General features: G+C 39.7%; 5 protein-coding genes and 1 long non-coding RNA gene across 11 annotated transcripts; 2 read left to right on the top strand and 4 right to left on the bottom strand.

Moving 5' to 3' along the window:
* Positions 1-691: 691 nt before the first annotated feature.
* LOC123469647 lies at positions 692-1,701 on the bottom strand. The gene is made up of 2 exons (XR_006642929.1): positions 1,591-1,701; positions 692-1,496 (listed from the first exon to the last, which is right to left on the bottom strand). It is a non-coding gene; the product is annotated as an uncharacterized LOC123469647 (long non-coding RNA).
* Positions 1,702-2,203: 502 nt separating this feature from the next.
* LOC123469644 lies at positions 2,204-12,212 on the bottom strand. 2 transcript variants are annotated; one of them, XM_045168771.1, is made up of 6 exons: positions 11,633-12,212; positions 3,212-3,256; positions 2,978-3,151; positions 2,780-2,915; positions 2,608-2,714; positions 2,204-2,551 (listed from the first exon to the last, which is right to left on the bottom strand). In XM_045168771.1, the coding sequence occupies exons 1-6, from the start codon at positions 11,894-11,896 to the stop codon at positions 2,204-2,206; spliced, it is 1,074 nt and encodes a 357-aa protein (XP_045024706.1). In that variant the 5' UTR covers positions 11,897-12,212. The 2 variants fall into 2 exon arrangements, with proteins under 2 accessions (XP_045024706.1, XP_045024707.1); XM_045168772.1 differs by having other exon boundaries at positions 2,780-2,906.
* Positions 4,828-7,234, bottom strand: LOC123469645. 3 transcript variants are annotated; one of them, XM_045168774.1, is made up of 8 exons: positions 7,138-7,234; positions 6,936-7,069; positions 6,525-6,863; positions 6,121-6,454; positions 5,887-6,057; positions 5,462-5,775; positions 5,214-5,394; positions 4,828-5,139 (listed from the first exon to the last, which is right to left on the bottom strand). In XM_045168774.1, the coding sequence occupies exons 5-8, from the start codon at positions 5,975-5,977 to the stop codon at positions 4,892-4,894; spliced, it is 834 nt and encodes a 277-aa protein (XP_045024709.1). In that variant the 5' UTR covers positions 5,978-6,057; positions 6,121-6,454; positions 6,525-6,863; positions 6,936-7,069; positions 7,138-7,234; the 3' UTR covers positions 4,828-4,891. The 3 variants fall into 3 exon arrangements, with proteins under 3 accessions (XP_045024709.1, XP_045024710.1, XP_045024711.1); XM_045168775.1 differs by having other exon boundaries at positions 5,887-6,454; positions 6,525-6,715; positions 6,776-6,863; XM_045168776.1 differs by having other exon boundaries at positions 5,887-6,454; positions 6,525-6,715; positions 6,799-6,863.
* Positions 7,361-8,715, top strand: LOC123469646. 3 transcript variants are annotated; one of them, XR_006642928.1, is made up of 5 exons: positions 7,361-7,450; positions 7,517-7,866; positions 7,943-8,041; positions 8,122-8,435; positions 8,515-8,715. XR_006642928.1 is itself a non-coding variant. In XM_045168778.1 (5 exons), the coding sequence occupies exons 2-4, from the start codon at positions 7,543-7,545 to the stop codon at positions 8,394-8,396; spliced, it is 720 nt and encodes a 239-aa protein (XP_045024713.1). In that variant the 5' UTR covers positions 7,361-7,450; positions 7,517-7,542; the 3' UTR covers positions 8,397-8,435; positions 8,515-8,715. The 3 variants fall into 3 exon arrangements, 1 of the variants encoding a protein (XP_045024713.1); XR_006642927.1 differs by having other exon boundaries at positions 7,937-8,041; XM_045168778.1 differs by having other exon boundaries at positions 7,921-8,041.
* On the top strand, positions 8,889-10,846 carry LOC123469643. The gene has a single exon (XM_045168768.1). The coding sequence runs from the start codon at positions 8,997-8,999 to the stop codon at positions 10,674-10,676; it is 1,680 nt and encodes a 559-aa protein (XP_045024703.1). The 5' UTR covers positions 8,889-8,996; the 3' UTR covers positions 10,677-10,846.
* A 4,400-nt stretch (positions 12,213-16,612) lies between the features above and the next one.
* On the bottom strand, positions 16,613-26,285 carry LOC116932505. Its single transcript, XM_045169215.1, has 5 exons — positions 25,556-26,285; positions 20,958-21,428; positions 18,620-20,419; positions 16,861-18,071; positions 16,613-16,693 (listed from the first exon to the last, which is right to left on the bottom strand). Exons 1-5 carry the CDS (start codon positions 26,283-26,285, stop codon positions 16,613-16,615), a joined length of 4,293 nt encoding a protein of 1,430 aa, XP_045025150.1.
* Positions 26,286-27,179: the final 894 nt, after the last annotated feature.

Below are 27,179 nucleotides of genomic sequence, written 5' to 3'. Positions count from 1 at the left end.
TAGGAAAAGAGTAAAAGCTTGTAGTTTTATGAGACTTGTCATTCCTTTTGCACCCTTTTACAATGCAACTCATTCCACTCAATCTGTCAAGAAGAATTCCTGTAAACATCACACTTATCATTTAATTACGTTTAATCCTACACTTGAAATGCATTAAATCTTACACTAAAAGAAAGCCTATTCACTTACCTTTAAAATAAAATTGTTCACAAATCCACAGTATGCGTTTACGATTTATTATGAATTAATTACTAAGATCCCTTTTATAACCCATTTACAATGTACAGAGCCATCACAAAACTTTCGGTTAAGATGGAGTCCACCCGCAAGGCGCGTTCGTAAACCTAGGGGGGTACGCGTTCTCCACTTTCTCTATTTTCATAAGTATTGTACTGATAGAGGAAAAAGGAAAAAAAACAATTTGTCCTTATCAGTAAAAAGATACTCAAGTTTTCCTAAGACCCGTAGCGCCATAAGAATGGCTGGTGTCGGGGGGTCCAATGTCGCATTCCCTGCTGAGTATGGAAATGACTGCACTAAGGCCTGAGGTGCACTGCGTGAAAACTTGTAGTGGAAACACAAGTTGTTACACAAACGTCCCCCAATATTTTTACTTCAATAAGATCATGCCTTTGCAAATTTCCTTCGTAAAATGCGCAGAAAAAAGAAAGTACAAACACACATATAAACGTATAATTAAAATATTTAATATAGCAGTCTTTGAATGAATGGACTCTCTGCGCGATAGTTTGTAGTAAAGGCCGCCATGTCCTCTTTTTAGGCTTACAAAGACGCAGGCTACCAGGGAAAAGTACAGTTGTCGGTTTAAGTATAATTTTACTACTACTACTGAATGCCAAAAAGCTAAGAAATAAGATTAAGAATAAGAATTAAAAAAAAATAATAAGGTTTTTTTAAAGGAGGAAAACATTTATTTGCAGATAAACGAAGTAGCCTACTACTGCCCAGCGGTGCGTATAATTCCTAACTAACTAGAAAGGGATACCTCGTGTCTGTGGATATCTCTTTAAAAAAAATTAAATAAAAATAAACAAATAAAAAAACGTACATGATGCATCGTCCTACACTCTAAGCTCTACCACGATGACTGAACTTGAATCAAATATAACTTTGAAATGGTTTAAATGCAAGAAAAACAGATAGATAATTTTTTTTTTCATAACTTACTTAATGCGAAAACTTTTTTTTAAATGACTGCTATTCGTTCTTAGCTATTCTAATTACGAGAGAGGTTCATGATGATTAGAAGAGGTTTTCGTGATGTCCACTCTTTTACTCCCACGCGGGATGACAAAGACTATAGCTAGCGCAATTGAAATATGCCGGATACTGTGAACATGAAAATAATTGTCTTCCGTTTCGAGGAAAGCGAAACAAACCAATCCAACAATGGCGAACAATATGCACGGAAATACAGCCTTCAAACAGTAGGACTTGCCCGGATAACACTTGTGCATGTGGCAGCTGTGACGAGTCTGTTGAATTGCAAAAATGTCAATTAAGTCAGGTGATCGAGATACCTTTATCACACAGATATATGTATATTATGGAGTAAAAGCCTATAGTTACCCAGCAGACCGCAATGAGACCAAGGCCACAAACAATCGGTATGGTAAATGAAGCGAATGACGTAGGATTGTAGTGAACTGCCATAGCTATGCCAACCACCCCGGCAATAGCCTACATATTGCACTACACAGTAAAAAATTTTACCCACACTTAACCCCACTTACAAGTGTGGAAATGGAAGTCCCCACTAAAAAGTGTTGGTACCCACTTAAAAGTGGGATAGTCCACTTTGGGGCACACGTAAATGAAGGTGTGCCACTCCACTTAGGGCCTAAGTGTGGTTAAGTGTGGATCAAAACGCACACTAATAAGTGGGCAAAAAAGTGTGGAATAAGTGTGAGCACAATAAGTGTGGGTACCATTGCAGTGAATACCAAAACATTTGATCCAACAAAGTGTCTTTATTGAAAACATTACGTCATTCGTACAAAAAGAATCCGGATTGGGATACACATACAGAAGACTACTACGTTTTAATGATTAAAAACTGATTGGTGGTATTATAAGTAGAGGAAGATGGCTTGATTATGAAACAATCCATAAAATCACATCGAAATTCATTCCATATGAGTTGAAGAACGAGAGACGATAACATTAAGGCGTGTGATCTAATTCAGGAATTAAAAGCCTCATCGCCTGCAATGTGTTCGAGGACGTTGACAAAATCTTGATTTGATGCGTTTATTTTGTTATTTTTACTCAAGAAAATCTCGAAAACAAACTGTTCGAAAAAAATGAAGAATTTGACTAAATACTTAGGATATTCAAGACGAAAAATGAAAAAAGAAGCAAATAAAACATTAAATGCTCTAGAACATTCACATCCTAGAGGAATAACAGTTTTGTCAATCACCAAATTGAAAGAAATAGGGTGCTCCATCGTCCCGGTGACAACAAGGAATGGCTGCTTATGGTATGTAGAATCTTTCTTTTCAGCCAAGGTTGAAATGCATTCATTTTCCTATGGCAAAAGAAAAATCAGCGTTTCGATTAAGCAGAAAATAACAAAGTAATCACCTTTACAAAGAGGAAAAGGCGACCTAGTTTTGAGTCAAAGCTGGCTTTTTTAACGTTGTTGACACTTGGCAGTAACTGAAGAGTTAATACCAGGGATCTTAAACATTCTACATCAATGTAAAAATATAGATCGTTAGTTAATCGTCAGTCACTGTTACAAAAAATTATGTACCATCACTGCATTTCGGAATAGATTCTCCCTTCCTTTTGGCCAATTTTACCAAAGAAGATGAAAATTTTGATAAAAATTTTTTGTTTAGGGCAGCCGGATCGCTGGCAGGATACTTTCGTTTAAAATCCTGAAGGATCTTTTCAAAATATTTACATTAGGTACAAATCGAATTAAAAAACATTTTAAATGGATTTTTACCAAGAAACCCTCCTCAACGTCAACGTAACGGGGATATTCTTTAAGAACGTCACTGGCACACTGAAACTTGTTTTTGTTTTGCTGGATTTCCCGGTAGACGAATGTTTCTTCCATGTAATTGACGATTTTTGGAGTGTTACTGACAGACGACGAGTGGGTCCTTAACCACATCACCTGAAGAAGACAAATTAAGTAACATTAAAATCTAACTGAAAATAGACTAAACAAAATTACCATTGACTGCATCATTTCTTCGTCTGGCATAATCTTGCATTCCACCCTAGTGGAGTTTTGTCGTGCGGAATTCCGCGTTGAACCAGTGTGCCTCACCCGTGTGAAGTGTGGCACTGGTGAAACACACTGGTGTAACACCTCTTGTTCGCGTGATAGGGCGGGTTTCACACTAGTGTTAAGTATAAAATTGTCACCACAGATTTTATGAAATCTGGGTTTTCTTTCCAGTATCGTTCTGTTAAATATACCAGTATTAACCTAATATTTGTTCCGGTGTTTTCCTGGTATTGACCTTAACCTTCATCTTAATATTACTCTCGTGTAACACACTAGTTTTAATGTGGAACACTACTCCAGTATATAAAAAAAAATTTACACCAGTTTCAAACTCATCCTGTGTACTGGTTAACTACTCCAGTTTTAAACTCTTCCTCAAAACTGGTACAACACACTAGTTTGTAACCCTTCTAACATACCACTTCATACCACAAATTTTCATTTTAGAAAAAACAAACAAGTAGTTGAATGTCTGCCAATACATTTTATTGGAATTCCACGGTAAAATGAAAACAGATCATTAAATTGGAATGCAAAAAAAACGCAACCACAATAATGGACTGATGCAGTCCAGTGGTTCACAAACCCAAAAGAATGTAAACTAAACATCGGTTTAACATGTAAAAAATAGCAGTAGCAACGCAAAATGAAATTAACGGCTAAAACCGTTTACTAGTGCTTGTAGTCGGTCGATGTACAGTATCCTGCACAAAAATCCGAACACCGATTTAATTTTTTAAAGCCACCTATTGGCGGGGTAATGGGTTTTTTTTTTGTTTTTCTTTAAGGGGGAGGGTAGACGGGGTGATGGACACGACAGGGTAGGGTTGGTTAAGTCTAGACATTTTTTAAATGCCTTAAGGTATTACGCTTTAAGGCAAGTTACAGGTCGGGACATTTTTGCAACCCCCAGGGTGGTGTGTTTTTTAAAACGACAGTTGGAAATTTAGGGCTTGGGCATGGTAATGTTGCTTACCGAAACAATTAAGCTCATGTTCCAGCTGCCTGTATATGTTTACGTCGCTGTCAATGGCGTAGGTGTAGCGTTTCTGAATGTGGTGCTGGAGATCGGTGTTCGATTCCAGATGAGGTGATGAGTTAATATTGTTAACTTACGAGAAAATTTCGTTCACATATAAAATAAATTTTCATCGAGCAATATATGCTTTTTTTGTTTATTAAATAATTTAAAAAATAATAATATCCTTCGTTCTAGAGAAATTAATATTCCCAGCAAATTCGAATAAAGAATATCATAATGATACCATATATTTTGCAAATCCTTGTTAGGATTCGAACACTGATCAACGGCGTCGCAATCAGAGGCTCTACACATATGCCATCGGTATCGAAATAATTGTGCACAGGCAGCTTTATAATTTATTTGGGTAAGGAGTATTACACAGCCTAAGTCCAACATTTCCAACTGTCGTTTAAAAAAAACACACCACCCTGGGGGTTGCAAAAATGTCCCGACCTGTTACTTGCCGTAAAGCGTAATACCTTAAGGCATAAAAAAATGTCTAGACTTACCCAACCCTGCCCTATGTGTCCATCACCCCGTCTACCCTCCCTCTTAAAGAAAAACAAACAAAAAACCCTTTACCCCGCCAATAGGTGGCTTTAAAAAATTAAATCGGTGTTCGGATTTTTGTGCAGGATACTGTACTCTTTTAGTGTAACGCCATCGTTGTCTTGAATTTGCGTTGCTCCTGCTGCTGTGGCAGGTGCATCATTTGCTGCTTGTTCATTGCCACGGGATGTTGCCCGAAATTCTCGGGCGTGTGTTTTCCTTGCATCACGTACGAGCTGCTGTATTCTTCCTTCATTTAACTGTTCTCCTTTTTTTTTTGCAAAAGTCGTTGCGGCCACTGAAATGAAATGCAAACGATAAAAGTTTAATGTATAAAATCATTAACAATTCCATGCATTAAAATAAAACTACCTCCGAAGACGGCTAATAGATTGAAAAGGCCAGCCATTCCGGGCCTGCTGTCTTTGCCCCTAGGCATCATTTTCCACTGCATTTTGTTGCTAACTTCCTTGGATACCAGAAAGTCCAGCATCAGATAAAACAGTTTGTTGACAGTTTTAACTGTTTTAAATTTCTCGACAGAAAAGAAAACCTATATTAGTGGTTCAAAAGAACTAAAAATAAATTAACGTCATTACTTATAACAAGCATATCATTACCAGACTTATGGCTAAAGTGTTGTCCTGCAAAGAAAAATCAATTGCCTCCACTGCATTCGTGGATTTTACGGGCAATTCTTTAAAATGAGTGTCAATCACCGACTTATGATAGTCAAAATCCACTTCTGCCATTTTGTAGACTTCGACCTTACGAATTGCTTCAATTTTTTGGTCCAATGCCCCAAGCTTTTCAAGAATTAATGCAAGTGTGGCTGACACATTAGCTTCAATGGTACCAATGGCATTTTCTAGCGAGGTCACCCGTTCGATGGCATTAAGAAGACGGAACGTCATAGATTGGTCGAAAGTCATACCTAAACAAACCAAAAAGCAAAACATAATTTCCGACTTCAATGTTTTGTATCCTATATATAGTCTAAAAATGATATAGTCTAAACAATGATTATTCAAAATTTCACACTAGCCTGTTGTCCCATTGGTTGACGTATTGCCTGTCGGCCCATTTAATGAAGGCGATAAAGATGGGCATAGTTGATGCGTGTCTAAATTCATCATTGTTCCATGAAACTCTGGAGTTGCGCTCTGTTCGCCCTGCTCCACCCAAGATGTTGGTTCAAGTGGAAAGATCGTTTCTTCTACGTTATTTGGAGAAAACTAATTGTCATTGTTAAAAAAGGACAAATACATTACAAATCTACCATCATTGCTATCTATGTCAACATTCCAGTTATCTGAGAGCAAAGGAAACACTGCCCGGGCGACAACAGCACTGATTTCACCACCAGCGTCAGGTAAGATTGACTGCCCTTCATCACCGTTGCCGATAACAGCAGCCGGAGCGTCTTTCACTTCTTTTACTTCACTTGCTTTTTTCCCTTTTTTTTCCGGCTCATCCACTCCTGTATCACTTTTTTCTTTTTGACTCGATTTCCCCTTCCGATCTTACGTCGTTGTCAGACTTTAGCAGATCTTTAAAAGTTTTACTGCCTTTCATGGCTGCAGACGCAGACTTATAGACCCTATCATGACTCCCTGAGAAGAGGAAAAAATTAATAAATGAGAAAGTAATGTAGCAATGCTTCATATAGCTATTTTGCTTTACCTGGCTTTGATGCGTTGAAAACTTGAACAACGTCGTACTCGAACCAAGAATTGGTTGGGTACCGAAATCTTTTAAATACATTACTTCTCCATTGACTTGGTTCTTGATTTTTCCCATTTGCAGAATGTGACCCAACTGGTGGGTACAGCATAAACTTCATGCACTGGGAAAGCCAAGTAGTTGGCACGCAGCTGTAGTAAATTTTTTTTTTGAAATTTTCATCTGTTTCCACATTTTTTACTAGGTAATACTTCATCGAAGTAAGATCATTTACACTGTGTCCACTTGTATCCTCCAGCCTATATGTGTGCCCATCCAGTGAACGTGTAGTCTTCCTACCTAATATGAAGTACCATTTAAGGAATGAAATATATTTTCTCGTAAAGTCTTTTAGTTACAAAGTTATCATACCTGAAAAGCACCAGAGCTACCCACTTTACTATTTGATAGAGATTCCTCGTCGTTAGTTGGATCCAACACTGACTTACTTCCCATTTCTCTTATCTTTTCCCTCCTATTTACACAAACTCAGCAACAGGAATATCCTATGGACATGTGTGAGAAATTATTATATAACAGACAGGAACATTTGATTTATTAAGCTTATTCTTACCATTAACAGCGTTATACACAGCAAGATGCGATTTTCACGAGGTTGTACAACTTTTATTTCCAAGTTATACATGACGTTCGTCTGCTCTTTCCGTAGCGTGTACGAAAACTGAAAAAAAAAGAACCAAACAAAAGACGGTTGACGGGCGTACATTAAAAAATCATTTTTACTGGTGCTGGACTGGCAACCTGGCATAGTGGTCATGGTTACAACTTCATGTCGTCGTCTGCATCAGCCCATTATTTGCTACACCGTGTTTTTGGGAGTGCGTATGCATGTCAACTTTTAACAGTTTCGTAAAAAAAAAGATGTTGTAAGTATTGAATCTGTACTGTCTGTAACCAAAATTTAAGAAACTGTTAATGAATAATTATCACAGTCTTGGTGTGGAAACAATTGGAAAGGATGGAAAATATTCCAGAACAGCTAGGTGACAAGGAAGTTGATGAAATTCTCGTTGTGTGTGGGAAGCAACAGCGTAAACGAAAAAGGAAATTGAATCATCTGACACCCGAATACAAACAACGACTAAAAACAACGGCAGTGACGAAGCTTTTACAATGGATGTCAACAGGAATTCCAGAAAGTCATATGAAACACTTAGTATCACTATCGTCAAGATTGCCTCAGATGTTTGGACTGAAAACTAAAGTATCTCTATCGGAATCCTGTGTTGGAGATATGACATCACAACAATCTACTTGTCATTTACCTACAATATTACATATGGTATTTAAAGTTTAACATGTGTCTTGTGTTTTATATTTTTCTACTGTGACTCAGTTATATATTTTTCTAGGAAAAGGAGTGTGCCGAAGAAATAGAGGTCCATATATTGATCTCCACCAGAATACTGCTGGTGCGGAATCTAGCAACAGCCAAACCATGTTGAATCACCTTCAAGGTAGTAATGGCTATTTGGAAGAATATATTTAGAAAATCTATTTTTTTAAAATTATATATTTTTTTTCAAACACCATGTAGATACTTTCACGACAGACAAACAGCATGCAAACGAAGATGTAGATTTTCATGCTTTTGAAGGCATACCTGTTATTAATCTTGCTGGTACTTCCTCGGTCCCAAACAACAAACCCTTGTCGTTTAAAAGAATTTTATGCCATTGGGCTGCTTTTACTATGCAAAAGAAAAGTCATTTGACGTACTTGCTGGAGTTGCTGAAGGAACATAGGCCGCAAATAGATTTTGATACCTTGCCATCATCCGGAAAAACAGTTGATGTTAATCGACGGCCGTGATATGCCGCAGCCATATACTACGACATTACAGTTAGCTAGGTAATGTTTATTGAGAATGTATTGCAGTGTTTTCATCGCAAGTACATTCATTGTATTATTTTATTTGTATTTAATACAGTACAAACAGTGTGAATCGAAAGAATCACCCACTGCCACCCGTCATTAATTTAGACAATGAAGGAAATGGAAGGTACACTCACTTCGGTCTTGAAACTGCGCTAGCCGGAGACTCACCAGGAGTATATTTCCGCAATGCTGATTTATTGCAATATGCTGCTATTTTCAAAACAAATCCAAACGCCCTTCCACTATCTATCCAAAAAAAAGGTACTTAATTTGGTTTTAGACTCATGTCACTGTTTCCTATTTCAGAGCTATCTCGTAGCAAAAAAAGGGGTGCGTCTGTGCCTGTTATAAACAAATTTTTGTTCCGTTACCGACATTGCAAATGTGACACTATTAATATGATTTTTTCTTCCATATTAGATTGATAAACTTCATAACGGACCGGAAATTGAAGCTGAAAGGCGGCTTCTAAGAGGTGAAACCGCACGCTCGTTAATCAATAACGCATTTATCGTTCCACACTTCGAAGTTGATATGAGCTGTGATGGCGTCCAATTTTTCGACAATTCTGAGCAAGCCGAATGCATTCCCCTCTGTGTTATTGTACATTCAGTGAGTGAGTGTAGTGATCGCTCTCGAAGCAAACCAATCATCTTACAGAAACGATCCCCAATAATCGTTGGAGTGGCTCACTGTAAAGAAAAACCAGATGTGAATCTTTTTTTATCTGCTGTTATTGCAGAATTTAAAAGACTTGATCCAAATAACGACGACATTACTACTATCGGTCACCAATTCACTGCCTCCCTTCGCTGTGTTATCGCAGATTGGCCAATGTGGTCATATTTAAAAAGAGTGAAAGGTCACACCGGATACTGGAGCTGTGAGCGTTGTATACAACCTGGTGTTGCGTGTGAAATTAATTCCAATAACAAAAATAAGACAAAAAAGAAGAAAAAAACAATTCAGTTTCTCGAATTGGATGCCGCTCCTAGAAGTGATGAAGAGTTCCTGTCTTATTGCAAGTCCGATGATTGTCCCGATGAACACCTTAATGGTCATAACGATCTCAGTCCGTTTTTGGATTTGAATTTTCCGATGGTAACCGGTTTCGTTGTAGAACCAATGCATACCTTTTACGCTGGATGCGTAGGGGGCAGATTAAAAGGCCTTGCATACAACCCAAACGAGCATAAACTGAGTTCCTCACAACTAAAGCAAGTGGACCAAAGATTAAAACTTTTTGAAAAATGCAAGCCTTTAGAATTTGAAAGACATGTAAGAAGCCTTAGCAAGAGCGCCAAGAAGTATAAGCATCACGAGATAAGAAACATGCTCATGTATATTTTTATTCCAGTATTTAGTGGAATTTTGCAAGAAGAGCACTTGGAAAATATTTTGTTACTTCAGTACGCCATGTTGCTGATCGGTGGTTTTGTTAACGAGCCCGTCTCCCAAGACAATTTAAGAGAATCATCTCGAGTGTTGAAGATGTATGTTCAACAACTAAAACAGTTTAACTACCCTATCCGACCGACTACTCACTTTGCGTCACATTTACCTGAGGATGCTTTGAAATACGGCTGCGGAATAGAGGCATTGAGTGCGTTTGTTTTTGAAAATTTTTATAGGTTTTTCCGAAATATTCTTGCTTCGGGAAACTTACCGTTAGAGCAAATACGAAATAAGCTTGTAGAAAGATCAAAGTACTTGTTGCCGACTTCAGCTGACGGAATGATCATAAACTCTTCAATGCTATATGAAATTGAAATTAAGAAATTTGAAGTAAAGACCAGTGGTCAAAAAATATTGGTTAATTTTTCCGAATGGAAAGGAATTAAGAAAATGGTTTTCTCTGATTTTGTGCTGACTAATCGATTTCCGAACAACGTCTGTTTATTCAAAAATGGAAATGTTGTTGTTTGTTCTGATTTCATCGAATTTCCAAAGATGGGCAATAATTTTCTAGTTGTTGGTTTTTTATTTCAAACCAAAGAACATGCTTGTGTGAAGCCCTACTTATCAACGAAGTACAACACATTCATTGTATCTAAGTTGGACGAGCGCATTGGTGAATGGAATATAAATAACTTACTTTGCAAAATGTATACTGTTCCTTATAAATTAACTGACTATGCCAAGTTGCCTGACATAACCCTGCCAAATGTTCCCAACAGGTGGTTTACTACACCTATTCGACACACCATTTTGTGATTGCTACAGACTTATTTTAATAAATATAACTCAATTGACTCTTAACTAATGAATACCTCATGAATCTTCTGATAATTCATCGTTGGTGTTGTTGTGTGTGGCAGGTTTGTAAACGAACACTATCTGCCTTAATTTATTTTGCCTGTTGTCCGGTTTATTAAGTTGGTCGATTTGAATCTGCGTGCCTTAAGGTGATTCAGAACGAATCAAGTTATATTGTCGGTGTATGTAACAGGTATGAAACGCAGTTTACCTGGGTTGAAAAAATAAACTTGTTTACCGGAATTTTCCACAATTAATAAGCGTTTCATTCCAGTGTAAAACATATACATTGAAAATCATAGAAAAAGAACTTTTAAAAATGTGTTGTTGGTGTGCTAAACCAATATTAAACGCAGGTAAAATATTTAGTCCCCATCGCAAAAAACGAAGGCCCATGCTGGTCTGCAAACTAGGGTTATCACAGTTTCAAACTGGTGCCATACACGCTGTAATATGTGCTTAAAGACGAAAGAAATATTCATGTGCGACACTAGTATGAAACGCATATTCACCGAGTAAAGCAAGAACACTGACAAGATGAATTTTTATGGTGCTCCAACCTCGTTATACCTGCACTTCATGCTGGTGTCATACATCCTAAAAAATCAAATCAACCAAAGAAAAAAATGTCATTAAACAGTGTGTTGCACTCGTTGGGAACGCTGCTTAATCTGGGTTTAGAAATAAAATTTTTATGTAAGAAAAAAGGCCGGGGATAGTTTTGAAACACAAGCATCAGAAGAGTATCAAATGCAGTTTTTATACGGAAAATTAGAACAACCATTTACAGCGAGACTTTTTATTTGCAAATCCCCGGTTGCGTGAAACACACCCAATTTGAACTAGGAATTTAGGGTTTAAAAATAGTGTTTTACACCACACTAGAGTAACACCCAAAAACTCCACTAGGGCACGGACACAGCACCGTTCGTCTGTTTTACTCTTACTTTTTTTTGCACTGTAGATGTTTCACCACGTTCGATTTCAATGGAGTTTGAAGACACATTTAATTTTCTTTTTTTGGAGTTTGTAAGCATTTCAGGAATCCAAATTTTTTTAATGTTAACACAACAGCATTGGTTTTCTACGTCTCCGCCATTTTCCCAAATCACTAATGCATACTTTTCACAATGGTCGTCAAGTTTTTCACCAGCATAATAGTCACGACCGTACTCCATTTTTCTTTTCTGTTTTTGATTTCCTGTCTACACGAATGGTCAGTGGAAAGTAGTTTCAAGGTCATAAATGAGGGGATGGACACTTAGGAACACCCTTTTTCGTCACGTGATTGAGAGGGGGAAATGCCGGGGGTAGCGGAGCGAATATTTACAATAGAATTTTAGAGTGTGCTCCACACTTATCAATGGGCACCCGAATTGGTGAGGTACTCCACTTTTTTTGCGTGTGGTCGAAGGTGTTTCGAACCACACCAAATCCCCACTTTCTTGGGCACACTTGATAAGCGCGGGTAAAGTGTGGGTACGGTTTTTTACTATGTAGAGATCTCTTCACTGACACTGGGGTTAGCTACGATAAAGGCAGTTAACCAAACTGAGGTTAATGCCGCGTAGAAATCGCCAAACTGGAGAACTATATGGGGAATATTAAAAAAAATCAAATAAAGCATAATTGAAAATCTGTTAATTTTTTAAAGACCAGTATACGACATGAGACAAAAATTGAACTCTGGCTGATCACAAGCGTGATAAAACTAAATTTCAAAAGAAATTTAATTTCGATTAGCAACCTAAATCCAACGGTACTAACAGAAGGATGGCAATCAATTCGTTACCGAGGAGAAAAACATCGTTACGAAATACAACATGCACTGCGAATAAAAGCCTCTTCGAAAGCCAAGGGCGATTGCCGGAATGAAAAACAGGTTGCTCAGCGTCAGGTGAAGGACGGAGGTTAGAAGTATTGTGGTCGATAGAGCGTTCGTGCCATCACTACAACTCCAACCACCAAAACCTTCAAGATTACAGAATTTTCTTTGAATTGTAGCTTTTTCAGTTTTCTTTGCTTTGATTTCTTTTTTAAATTTTTTACTAGGAAAGACAATCTTACCACTCGAGCAAACACAAGCAGAATAGATTAATCCAGCAGAGAAATACTGAATGCAGCGGCCGTGAGGCCCACAGGCACCTTCTTTACAGGGCGATAATGAAATCTGAATTTTAACTGAAATGTTTCGCTGACATTCAGTCTCATTCCATCTATGATTTCATGAAATAAATTTATTTGATTTATTTCAAACAGTATAACTATCCCATGTACCCTGTGCAGTTGGAGTAAAGGGACAGGTAGAGGAGAGTGGGGGCAATTGAGACACAGGGCAATTGAAACAAAAATTGTTTCTCTCGCCGTATATGAGGAATTTTCTTGAAAAAATTAGGGTTAATAGAATGAGGGGGTTTACAAGTTTAGAAAAATTTACGAGTTTTTGTATTCAAAACTTTTTAAGATATCTCGAAAAAACTGTTTTTTGTTCTCCGTCTGTTAAATTTGCGTTTTCAATTTTTTTTGTTTTAACCCCTAAAACGCTACGCTTTAGTAATAAAATTAGTTTCAGATGATTTGCAATTCATTTTTCTAAAATTTAATGTCGTTTAATTTCTCCCCGCATTCTTAAATAATTTTAAATAAATAAATGTAACGATGACCCAGAGTTGGGGGGAGCGCGCTCTCGAAAAGAGCGCGTGTCAGCGCGCGTGAGCGGCGCTCTGAGTGACGAGCGAAGTCGCTCAAACTGGAAAAACGTGAGCGGGTGCGCGAGCGAAGACCTCCTGAGCGGAAGCTCAATGACTGCAACGCCATCTAGCGTTAAATATTTAAAACTAATTGAATGAAGGAATATTTCCAAATGCATACTCTCACTCAGACAACGCTTCAATACTGGGCTCAGCAATTCAGCATTAGCAATTTTTTTTTTTTTTTAAACGGGAATTCCATTAAGAACCCGTAGTATTCATCTTCTAAGTAAGTTGTAATGCAGTTGTAATGCCAAAATGAAGACGGAAATATATAGATTTCAAATGGCATTTTTTGTACGTGAGCGAAGAGCGCGAGCTGAGCTACGCTCACTTTTCAGCACTGAGCCGAAAGCTCTGAGCGCGCTCTCAAATCAGTGAGCTACTCCCAACTCTGCGATGACCCTATTGCAGGGCAATTGAAACACTTGTTTATATTCCCTGTCTGCGAGTGGTTGCATTTTTTTTGCAAGTATTTGACGTAATTCATTTAAACAAATGTAAATCATCATGTTAACACAACTATAATACTTGTGTAAGATCTGCTTTTAATTTTGTATTTTGTCCTCGGTGCACAGTACAACGTTTTACTGAGAGTACAAAACAGCTCTGCAAATACAAGAGACTGCAACGAGTTTATATACTCCTAGAAGGCAGCTTTCACCGGATGAAACATCCGCCGGTAGGGGCATCCGCCGGGAGTAACATCCACCGGTAGTAACATTCGCCTGTAGTGACATCCGCCGGTGGTGCATCCTCCGGATGCAACATCCACTGGTGCTCACGTCGACCGTGACGCACGCCAGTCGTGACATACATCAACCGTGACGTACTTTGACCGTAACAAGGTGAAGTGGGAGGGGCTTAGCTGAGTGACATATACTATGTGCCACTCAAACTCCCGTGCAAGGATAATGGGAATGTAGTATAGTAAAAGCGGCTCGTTACACTCCTCCCCCCCTATTGGAAATAGAAATTGTTCCACAAATTCGCTGTTTGGGGAATACAATATTGGAGTTTTGAGGAATATTGGGACTGTGGAACAATAAAACTATTCTACAGGTTATTATAAAATTGTTAATCATATTATTGTGCAGTTGTCGTCGGCATGCAACATGGTAGTTGGGTCCTAGTCTTCTTCTGATTCCGTGGTTGATAACTCAAATTTTGTGCGCTTCCTTTTTCTCTGGTTTTCTTCGTTATGTATTGCAGGTACGTTTTGCTTTCTCGTTTTCACTGGCATTTTCCAAATTCTGAATATTCGTCGTATTTGTTTGTTTTTTATGTAATCCTGTGCATAATTTCCATCTTTGTCTGGATTGTTGTCTGTGGCACCATTTTTCAGAAGCACATTGACGATGTCGGGGTTTCCATAACGAACTGCAACCATTAGAGCGGACTCAAATCTCGGCAGGGATCTCTGATTTACGTCAACTCCTCGTCTCGAGTCACAGGCTCCTAAGGCGACATTCCTATTATTAAACTGAGCTTTATAGTGCAACACAGTTTCCGCTCCTCGTCCTGATTTGCTGATGATTGAAGTTTCCCAAAGAAAGCTTATGCTTTCTCGTTGATTAAGTGCAATTGCAACCATAAGCGGTGTTTCTCCTAGGGAGTTCCAGGCGCGTAATTTGCAATGGTGATAACTTAAAACACGTAGTAGGTGAGTATTGTTTGTTGCTGCAGCCCGATGTGCTATCGTTTGTCCATCCTCCATGATATCCGGGTCTGCTCCAAATTCTAGCAGTAGATCCGTTGTATCGAAACGTTCTTCCGTTACCGTCCCATGCAACAAAGTTTGCCCGTTTACAGAGAAGGTATTTAGTGTTTCTTTCAGTTTTTCTCCTCCCCTCTTTTCTTCTTCTTTTTTCAGAGAAAGGAATTCTCGAATGGATTCCCGAGGTGCGTAAATCATTTCGTAGTTCCAATTTCCATTTTTTAGTTGGGCTTGTGCTAAGTTCTCCATTCTTATTTTTCCTGCTCTTCCATACGATAAAATTGGTACCGTCCTCATTTTGCAGTTGTTACACGATCTGGTAGGTTCTGAGTGCACAGGATCTTGTAGGTTTTCTTCCGATACGTCCTCAGGGTTGATGTCCACCTCCTCTTGCTGATCCTCCTCGGATATTGGGCTGTAGGGGAGAACGGGGTCAACTTGGACACGGGTCATATTGGACAAAGACCCTAAGTGCTACATGTTACGGAAAAAAATTTTTTTTTTAAATTTTTGTATAGACTGCAATGTTTAACGTTCTAGAAAAAATATTGATTAAAATCGAATCATTATTGTTCTTGTTATCACAGAATTAAAAAAATGGCCCTGTTTGATGTAATATTCTTCCCTATTACTGTAAGCATTTTTAAAGTGAAAAACACTACAAATGTATAAAATAATGATATGTGAAATAGCCAATTCATTTCTTTAATGATTGATAAATTTTAATGCCTTTCCAGTGTTAAGTTATTAACGAAATACTAAATAGCACCGGGTTGGGTCATTTTGGACACACAGTTTTGGGGTCATATCGGACAACTTCGATATTGGAGTGGGAGGTGCTTGTGGAGAAGCCATATACGCCCGTTTGACAAATCGATACTCGATACTCTGTTAAGCCCTCCCATTTTACTCTACCCGCCTACAAATTGTCCATTTCAGCCCCCTATTTCGTAAAAATTACATAACTCTCTATTTTTCATTTATATTGCAAATATTTCAATATGAATGAATAAAATATTGAATAAGCAGTCTACCCATATTTTTTTTAAATTTATTTTATGTCTCCTTATGAGGAAAACTGGCAGTGTCCAATCTCACACCCTCCCTGTCCAGTTTCGCCCCGCCGTTTAAATAAAAACTAAAAAAAACCGACTTCATTAAAATCCTTATAACTCGTTTATTTTAAGACTTAAAAATTACAAAAAAATTGTGGAGTTACCCAAGAAGGTGCTGCACCATTAACTAAAAATAAATATTAGAAAAAGAACATAGAAATCTAAATAAAGAGGAAAGAAATTTTTTGTCCGGTTTGACCCCGTTCTCCCCTACTGGAACATATATTCGTCATTACTTACGCATTCTTCTTCAGATGCAGAATAACCTAATTCGTTCTCAGTGCCGCTATTATATTCGCTTCCTTGTCCTTCTTATACTCCTAAAGGAATAGTTACAGTACTACTGCTGCCGTCGTTGCTGTCCGACTCTTTTTCCACTTCGATGTAATTGATCTGAAAGTTTTGTCTATCATTGTTGGATTCCATTTCGTTTTTTAAATCGGCTTGTACTCGATCTAAAATATGTTGTTTATAAGCCTGCGCTATGCTGCAATTTATTTTTCATATTTTTATATATTTGGGTGTGGGTTAGTAGTGCAGCGGCATAGGTCTTCCCATACCATTCCATAACCAACGACGTAGGTGCATGTCGTATGACTGCCAGTGCAGTTTTTGTTCTCATTTTCCCATTTTAATTCCGCCATTGGGTATAAATTTTCCGTTCTGGGTGCACTTGGTTTCCTTATTTTAATTGCTGTTTCTCTATCTTGTGAGGAAGAAGCCATTAGTGGTAGTGGCGCAAATTCTCGTGTGAAGGGCTGTTCCTCTACGCCTTCTGGTAGCATTGAATCCATTTCCTGTCGGTCTTTACTTTCATTTGCTTCTCGTATTTTTCTTCTTTTCTCTACTTGATGCATGATTCGTGGGAAAGGGTTGCAAACTATGAAGATTCGTAGGCATATCAGGAAGAGTATAAATCCTATTACAGATAATCCCATAATTTTAAGTGTGTCGAACCAAGAAAACATATTCCCAATTTGATTATCTTGTTCTTCGGTCACGATGATATTTGGTAGAGATTTTGTTTCTCCTTCTTGTAACCTTCCTACTAAGTCGTTCAGTATATTTAGTTGTTCCATCTCCATTGTATCATGGGCCGGATGGCTCTTGAGGGCGAAATCAAAGTCGTTTAAGTGAAGTTCTTCAAATTCGGCGATCAGGTCCAAATTCGGTGTGTGTATGGTGGCTTCCTGTCTAACCCAATCACCGTTTGTTTCGTTGTGCTCCCAAGCATGAGGGTATCCATTGATGTTTACAAGTTGTGATTTCCAAAAACACTCAGAGTACGGGTGGATTGACCATCCATCGGTTCCAATTGTGCAGTCGCTTGTTCCATAATTAAAAAAAGGTTGGAATCCACATTTTGTTTCGTTGGCAGTTAGTAATATTCTTTTTGGTTCGCATTGCTGTAGGGTCATGGCTTGTCCAAAACCATACAGTCGACTGCATACTGGTAATCCTAAGGCGGCGGCTGCTAATATTCCGTTTGTTTGCGCCAGGATTATTGCCTGTGTTCTCTTAATTTTTGAAAGCTGGCAATAAACATCTCTGATTTCCTTAGCTAATTTGTTCTCGTGTTCAGTTTCCATGCTAATTTTGTATTGCTCGTGCATTTTGCTGATTTCAAATTTAAGGTGTCTATTAAGTTCGTTGATAGATTTTGGTAATCCGTAGTTAGGGTCTTCGTTGATTGGTGACTGGTATGTGCCTGCCTCCGGTTTCCTATTTTCATCCAGTGTTGTTAATTTTAATGCTTCACTTGCCTGATTTTCTATTTTTAGGGAAGTTTGTTTGCTAATTTGTACCTCCACCTCATTTTGGGTAGCTTTTTCAGGTGGTATTTGTGTTGAAGTTAAGTGCGCAAACTGAATTTTACATGGTTGCGTAAACCTATGCGTTGCGCCAACCCAGACACCTCCTTGTCAGCTCGACTTGTCGTCTGCACTTTCTTCGTCTCGTTCACTCCTACACTTGATGTCAATGGTAACACTCGAAGTTAAATCTTTTCTCCTTGTTTCACCACGTTGTGTAGTGACTCTTCAGTTCATTAGGTAGATATGTACATTATAAACCCATGTCTGTGTGCCATACTCTTGTATGTACTGAAACTGTGACAATCTACAATATATGTACATGTTTGCCTCACATGGGAGTTATACGAGCAGCCTTGATTCTTAACAATTTGCCACTTCTCTGTAGCATCTGCCAGGATGATCTCTTTTTCTATTGTTCTGTTTCTTTCTGTTGTTGACGGTGTAGATATAATTTTGTATGGTATTAGCCTTGAAGTTTCTGTAGTTGTGGTTGTTGAGATTATACTTGTTGAATTTATTGTGGCTATGGTTGTTTTTGAAGTTGTAGCACTCGTTGATGTTGTGCTCGGGGGGGTAGTTGTTGTAGTCGTCGATTTTGTTGTTGTTTGTAGGGAATTTGTTGTTGCTGTTGGTTTGGGTGTTGTTGGTTTTGTAGTGGTGGTGGGTTTTGTAGGGGTGGTGGGTTTTGTGGTTGTGGTGGGTTTTGTAGTTGTGGTTGGTTTTGTGGTTGTGGTTGGTTTTGTGGTTGTGGTTGTTATTGGTTTTGATGTGGTGGTTACTGTAATTTTGGATGTGGTTGCTGCAGTTTTGACCGTAGTAGTTGTTGGCTTTGTTGTGATTGTAGTAGTAGGGGTAACTGCTGTTGTGGACATTTTTAGATTTTTTTCTTGACTAGGTGGTACACTCATTTTGTTTTGTAACGACGCATCGTTGATATCTCTTCTAGTTATTGGTGGAATTACCGGCAGGGTTTTACCATTTAGTGAGTGTTGTGTGTGTAGTGCTATAATTGCTGCGACCGATAATGTTTTTATTTGATGTGGGTTTTTATATTCAAAACTAAAGTGCTGTTTCTTGCTTCCTCCGTGACAATGACCTAGTGCTAATTTTCCTGTCTTTAGGGTGAGACATTTTCTGTCTGATGCTGGAGAGTGTAGTCCAGTCCGGTCGGTGGCCATTAATTGGCCTGTGTGATCGAAGGTTCCCCAGATGGAGCTGGTATTTGAATATTCCTGTAGTATTACCATTGACGTATTTGCCTTTATACAATGGTTGGTGTTAAAAGGTCTTATTGTAAAATCAGCAGAGTATTCAAAGGCTTGGCCTTTGTCACTGCTCTGGCTACAGTTAGCTACAGATGTTTGGGTTTGTACAAGAGGGTCATTGCTGGTGATGAGTTTCTTTAGACTTTCCTGACATTGTGTCCAATTTGGGTCACAGGTTTCCAATGTTAATACGTTTGCTAAGCCATTGTATGTGACACATTTTTCGTTTGGTGGCTTTCCGCTTTTTAGTAACCCCCAGTTGATCAGGTCCCAAATTATATTTCCTTTGCCGTGGTAAAATTTTATCAATCCTCCAAATATTGGTGAATTAATGGTAGTGGTCATTGTCCTTCGTTGTTCTAGTTGAATTTCTTCCAGTTCGTCGATCGATGTTTCCGGAAAATTTTCTAAGATTTCTGGATTTGTGTTGATGGTCCCGAAAACCCACCGTTGATTTTCGTCCATGTTTTCTGGTCTGCTGCATCTGACAAGCTCCAGTGTATTTGTTGGTGTGTTTATTTTGGTCTCGTTTTGCGTTTTAACTGTGAGGCATAGATGTTTCTCTTGGGATATGAGTTGATAATTTAACATATCCAATATCCATCGCGTTGTTTTTTCTGAACATTTTTCAGCGATGATTTGGTTTGCGTCAGTTGTTGTGATACAGGAGTCAGTTTTTTGGATTCTTATGGTTTGGTCGACAATATATTCTAGGTCAGTGCCCAGAGGGAGTTGGTCATCAATATCAAATTGGTGGTGTATTGTTAACTGGTTAGTGGGTTTGGACGAATTATAGAAAATGTAGACAATAGTGTCTTTTTCAACCAATATTCCTGATTCGATTGTTTGTATAATTTTAGGATGGCCAAGTCTTAATGGTCCCCACGCATAAGAGATACTATAGAGTCTTTTTCCAGATTCTGTATCTGTGATTGGGCTGTTTAGTAAAAACTCTACGTCTTTTGTAACTGATTTTCTGATGCGATTTTGAAAGGGTTGGGATTTCTTATCAGTACTATATTCATTGCATGCCCAAGTATCTATGTTAGTTTGGTTTAGGCAGGAGGTTAAAGTTAACTTCTATAGGTGGTATAGCTTTGTGCTTGCTTCTTGTGGGAAAATGAGAAATGTAAGTGGTATCCCTACTACCCTATATCCAGGTTGACTTAATTCCTTGTTTTCTCTATCGGGTTTGTTAAAGAATGTTGAAAAGTATTTAATCTAATTAACAACTCTAATACCTGCGATTCAATACCTTTGTAATTTAACTTAGGCAGGTTCTACCACTAGTTTATTTGAAACTGACTTCTGACACAAGAAATGGCGTCTGCCTTTACACAGGGAAAAATTCTAACAACGGCTATTGCCGATATCGGCCACCAAGAGGGCTCTGTTTGGCAGCGCCCCTGGCGGCCTACACAAAGTACAATTACAACATACATTATAAGTCAAAAACAATAGGCCGTCTGACGGGCCTTCGAAACTTGGATACTCTTTCTTCTTGTGGGTTTTGACAATCCGCAACATCCTCCCCGCCGGAATCGCCAGCGTCCTCGCGCGATTCCAAATTCTTCTTACGGAGCGGATTCTTCTTTCTTGTAGACGTAGTCTTCTCCACTGTGCCGATTTCGGTATCATCGACGGGCGTGTCGATATCGGCTTGAACTTCTAATGGATAGACAGTCTGGATGCTCCTGGTGGTTTCCTTACCCGAACGTAGTCGTAAAACAACCGCTCGCACCTTGGCGTCGTTTCCAGGTATCACTCCTGTAACAATAGCTGTCGGCCACGAAACACGTTTGATGTTAGGTTCTTTTAGCAGGACGATTTCGCCAACACGCGGAATTCTGGTGCCCTTTCCCTTGCGACAGTGAAATCGCTTAAGATCAGACAGGTATGACTCTTGCCACAGCCTCCACCATGTTAAGGCGTGTTCGCTCCTCTGCTTGTCCAGTTCGATGAGGTCATCACGGCTCATCTTCGTTGAGTCGGGTGACTCTGATGTAGCTCCAGGTTGTCTTCCGGTCAGCAACTTTTGTGGAGATAAAACTTCATAGGAATGTGCGTCGCCAGAAACATAAGTTAGGGGCCGTGAATTCACGATAGCTTCAATTTCCACCAGTATGGTGTGAAGTTGGTCGAAACTAACCTTCATTTTCCCCAGCACCTTTCTTAGCGGTTCTTTAACGGAGCGGACCATCCTCTCCCAAAACCCACCCCACCATGGAGCTAGGCTAGGAGAAAACTTCCATTCTATACCCTTACTTGAGAGCCAGTTGTCTAGGGTAGGATCTTCCGTCACTAATTTTGCGGCACAAGTAAACGTTGACGCGTTGTCACTGTAGATAATTTTACAATCTTCTCGGCGTGACATCATTCTTCTTAACGCGTACATAAAGGTTTGTGTTGTCAGATCAGTCACAAGCTCCAAATGCACAGCCCTTGTGACTGCACAAGTAAACAAGCACGCATGCACTTTCTTTTCACCAACACGAGTTTTCTCGATATCGTTCCCATCACTGTCCTTTTCAATAAGAATCACTTCTTCTAGCACATACATTGGGCCGAAGTAGTCGATCCCGATCACTTCAAATGGCTGCGCTTTCTTGGTTCGATCCAATGGCATTGCAGCAGTTTCTTCATTAAAGGGACGCGATTGAACTCGTTGGCACTTTACACACTTTTTTATGACACTTTTAATCCGTTGGCGTGCACGAATGATCCAAAAACGATTTCGTAAGAACGTCAGAGTGTTTTGGACACCAGCATGCTTCCGTTTAACATGATGATAGTGAATCATCATGTCGACAATCCTCTCGTTTGATGGAAGAAGGATGGGTGGATCGATGAGCAGTTCTTTTAGGGCCGGGCCTATTCTTCCAGTCACTTGGATGAGTTGCTCCTTTGCATCCCAAATGGGCCTGAGTGTATCAATACCGTGAAGCAGTTTACCATGTGGTTTTCCCTTTTGCAAGGACTCGTAGATTTCTGCAAATGCCCTTTTTTGAATGAGTTTTAAGATGAAGTTCTCGGCGACGGCGATTTCGTGAACAGAGAGACAGGAAACTTCCACTCCCCTGATCATTTCAGTTGCTTTGCCGGGCGACTCCTTCCTAAAAATCCTAAACATCCAGGCGATTGTACGTAAAACTCTCAGATAACTGCTTGCTCTTGATACGAGTACGTCAAACCAATCCGAAGTACTATTAGCTGCAAGGATTTGCAGTTTCTGCTTCAATTTTGCTTCGATCTCCATCAATTGCATTACTTCTGATGTCGGCATATCTTGTTGCGGCCATTCCGTCTTTTCCAGTTTCAGCCAGGAGGGACCTCCCCACCAGGAAGAAGCCGCAACTAACTTCTTTGCTGTCAAGCTTCTTGATGCGTGGTCTGCTGGGTTGTCCTTCCCCGGACAATGTTTCCAGTGATCTGGCCCAAACCTCTTCTGGATGGCTTCAACTCTGTTTCTGACGAACATCTTCCAACGGTTTGCTTCTCCGCGAATCCATCCAAGGGTTGCCATTGAGTCAGTCCATAAATGCACTTCCCAATTTACTTTGTCAACTGCATTGACGATTCTTTCAGCTAGAACACTGCCGAGTTCGGCACTAAGTAACTCTAACCGTGGTAGAGATACCTCGTTCTTCGGTAGTGGTGCTGCTCTGGTTTTGCAGCAAATTAGCCGAATGAAATTTGGATGTCTTGATTTCACGTAAGCAACAGCTCCATACGCTCTGGTTGAAGCGTCACAAAAAACATGCAGTTCTTGCGTGTGTTTGCTAGGTGCCATAGAAATCATTCTTGGCACTTGTATTTTGTCAATGTATTTTAAATCTTCAACAATTGTCCTGACTCGGCTTTCCGTTTCTTCGGGCACCTTCTCGTCCCATCCGATCTTGAATTCCCACAATTCTTGAAAAAGAAGCTTAAATTGGAGTGTTACGGGTCCAATTAATCCAAGTGGATCGAACAATTTGTTGAAATTTTTGCAAAAGCTCGTTTAGTCAATACTTGAACTTTCGCTGCTGCGTCTACGATAACGTCTGCCTTGAAATAAAAGCAATCCGTGCTAGTATTCCATCTAACTCCAAGCACTTTTTGTGGGTCTAAATTAAGACATGAGTGTGACTTGTCTGAGTCATTGGTTAGGCCTTGTTTTTGTAGATATCTACGCAGTTGTTGGTTGTTTGTTACCCATTTTCTTAAGTCCATGTTTGCGTCAGCAAAAAGTTTCAGCACAATTCCGATTACGGCCATTGCTTCTTCTACTGTAGGTGCATTCGACAAGTAGTCATCTACATATAGGTGGCGTAGAATTTGTTTGCCGATTTCTGCTAAGTCACCTTCATAGGACTCCAAATGTTTCTTCAGGACGGTCCTGAGCACTGCCGGGCTGCATGTGAGTCCAAATGGAAGCCTGTTCCATTTATAAAACTGCAGTGATCCTGGGACGTTTTCATCCTCTAGAAAAAACCTTAACGCTTCCGCGTCTTCTTTAAGCAGTTTCACCATTAGAAACGCTTGTCTAATGTCAGCTGTCCAGGCAATGGGGTTGAGCCTAAACTGTAACATGATGTCAAGAATGTCTGGGTTCAGATTGGGTCCTTCTTCTAGGCAATCATTGGCGCTGAAACCCGTTTTCGGTTTTGCTGAACCATTGAAAACTGGCCTTACTCTACTGGTGGTTTTGTCTTTTCTGACAACCGGATGATGTGGCAGAACTGTGTAGATACCGTCGAATGACGTATCCGCCTTGGAAATGAACCTAAGTTCCTTTAATTTGCTGAACTCGGCTTCGTATGAAGTCTTCATCTCCTGGTCTCTGTCCAATCTTCTTATCAGTGCCTTTGCCTGACCTTCTGCCATGGCTTCATTCTTGCTGAGGTATTTTTTGTTCCCGTTCCATGGGAGCGGTGCTAGATAATGTCCATCATCATCTTGAGTGATGGACTCTGCATAGGTCTTCCACTGTACTGAAAGTGGCACCTTTTCCAGTGGATCTAGACTCTCTAGTTTCCACCATCTGGCAAAATCAATTTCTTCTTTTTTCGGGTCGGTTTCTTCATGTAAATCTTTGGGTGTTCCTAGTTTAGCTTTTAAGAGAAAGCTGATAGCCGTTGTAGACGATAACGCCACCTTCTCATCTTGCCCTAGTAGTAGCCATCCCAATTTACTTTCTATCGCTCGAATACCTGTATTCGACACGATCTGTTTTGAGCCGAGAACCTTCCAGACTTGATTCGCTCCGATCAAGACGTCTATTTGGCAGGGTCCTGCTTTTCCGCTCAGTATTCTGTCGTCGGCTAGTTGGTATCCTTGTCTCCAAAGTTCGCTGACGAATTCAGTCTTACTCGACCCAGCAATTTTCCCGATTTCGGGTTGCTCTATTGCTTCAAGTTCAATATCTTCCGCTTGTGGGATTGTTCCGCGAAGTCGTAGCTTTCTTACGCTTCTTTCATTTTCTGGATGGATGTGTCCCACTGCTTGCAGCTTCCGATTGATTTTTCCGACTTCTTGTAGCCCTAAAGTCTGTGCCAATTCACTCCTAACAAGGGTTGCATTCGATCCTTGATCGATATAGGCGATAGCTTTATGCCACCCGTTTGGGCCCTCCACTACCACTGTTGCCGTTTGGACGTATACGCCACCAAATAGGCGTGCTTCGATTGAGAGAGGAGCGCCATCTGCTACTTTTAACATTGGAGACGCTGCCCCAGTTGCTGTCACCGATTTCGGTTTAACTGCCTTGTTGCAGATAGACGTGTGGTGACCCATTCCGCACTTGTAGCATTTTCTTGTACTCCAACACTCTCTCACCTGATGATTTTGTCCCAGGCACTTCCAACACCTTTTTTCTTTCTTGATTAGCTCCAGTTTCTTCTCTAGGGTGATATCACATTTAGCCGGTGAATGTTTATCATTGCAGAATAAACATCTTCTTTTGACCGTGGTGTTCTGTTTCCTTTCTTTATATTCTGTAGCAATGCCTGTGACTGCTAGTTCAGCTGCCGTAGGTGTGGTGGCAAATGTTACTTTTTGCGTTTTTTCGCTTGTTTCTGGTCTAGTTTTCTTCTTCTCTTGCTTCTCGGTTGAGTAAGCATACTCCCAATCTGCAGGTATTGAGTCGATGAAGGTAAAGAAATCTGCTAATGTCTTGTTGAACTGCCTGGTTTTGCCATGCCATCGAGATTTTAGTTCAATTGGCAGTTTTCTTGTCAAGATTTCCATAATTGCTTCATTCTGAGCTGTTTGTTGGTCTAAATTGTTGAGGTTTAAAGCATGGCCCATTGCCTTGTCATGTAGTTTCCGTAGTCCTTTAAAGTCTTCTTGATGTTCTACTCTTGGAAGTTCTGTAATGGCAATATAATGGTCTGCTTTTACCGATCTCGGCTTGTTGTATTTCCCAGTCAAAATATCTATTGCTTTGATATAATTGTTGTCTGTCAGATCCAAGTACGATATCGCACCAGCTGCGTCCTCCGTTAAATGCAACTTCAGTCTGCTGAATTTCTCGATGGGTCTCATTGACGGATTCTCGTGGATCAGTGTGCGAAAAATTGCCCACCAATCCTCCCATTTGCTAAGATCTCCATCAAACTTGGTGATTTCTATCCGTGGTAACAGATGTGAAATGTTCCACGGGATTGAAGGTACTTGCAGTTGCATCGCATTCATCGGTGGAGTAATTGTGCTTGGAGGTGTATTGTTTCCACTTGGAGCTGCTACTTGAAGTATGGGGCTTGCCATACTTGTTGTTACTACTGGTTTCTTTTTCTTCCAGTCGATGGTTATTTTGTGGAAACGGTCGACGAACTCTTCATGCTGCACCAGGTACTTCTGTTGAACTTCGGGGGCTTGTTCCAACATAGGGATGATTGTTTCGTAATTTCTGATTAGTCGTTTCATCCTGTCATCGGCCAGCTCAAACGAAGTTTCAGCTTCCTGCAATCTGCTTTCATTAGCTGCGGTTTCATAATTCTTCAAGTCTTTATGAAGTTCTTTCTCCAAAACTTCTATGGTCACCGCCAACGTTGCTTGATTCAATCTCTTGGCAGCCATTTTTGTTGTGGAGTTCTACTGGTGATCTGAAAAAAGTTGTCTAAATAACAATTATAGTGGGATATCCCAAGGCAATATTGTGTCTGAGAAAGCAACACAAAAACGAGTTTAAGAAGAAACAAAGGAATGTATTTTTGCGAAATCGCACACCTTTAACGACTTCTTAATTAGGTAACAGATAGGTCAAACAAACTTACACTATAAACTAATAGCGGGCTGAAAATTTCCCTAACACGTGATTCCTTACAACACGTGTTGAATCTCACATTCAAAGTCTACACTTTAAATTACGCCAATTACTTGGACGATATCGTCAGTCTCAAAAAAGGTTCGAAGGACCATGAAAAGTATTTAAATCTAATTAACAACTCTAATACCTGCGATTCAATACCTTTGTAATTTAACTTAGGCAGGTTCTACCACTAGTTTATTTGAAACTGACTTCTGACACAAGAAATGGCGTCTGCCTTTACACAGGGAAAAAGTCTAACAACGGCTATTGCCGATATCGGCCACCAAGAGGGCTCTGTTTGGCATCGCCCCTGGCGGCCTACACAAAGTACAATTACAACATACATTATAAGTCAAAAACAATAGGCCGTCTGACGGGCCTTCCAAACTTGGATACTCTTTCTTCTTGTGGGTTTTGACAATCCGCAACAAATGTTATTTCTATTTGTCGGGTACTATCTAGTAGGCGGCTTGTGTTAGTGTTTGTTAATTCTAAAAATCCTTCACCTT

Source organism: Daphnia magna, linkage group LG2 (genome assembly GCF_020631705.1).
Source record: "Daphnia magna isolate NIES linkage group LG2, ASM2063170v1.1, whole genome shotgun sequence".
Lineage (NCBI taxonomy): Eukaryota > Metazoa > Arthropoda > Branchiopoda > Diplostraca > Daphniidae > Daphnia > Daphnia magna.
Note: the sequence above shows the minus strand (reverse complement) of the source record. Positions and strands in the feature narration are given on the sequence as shown.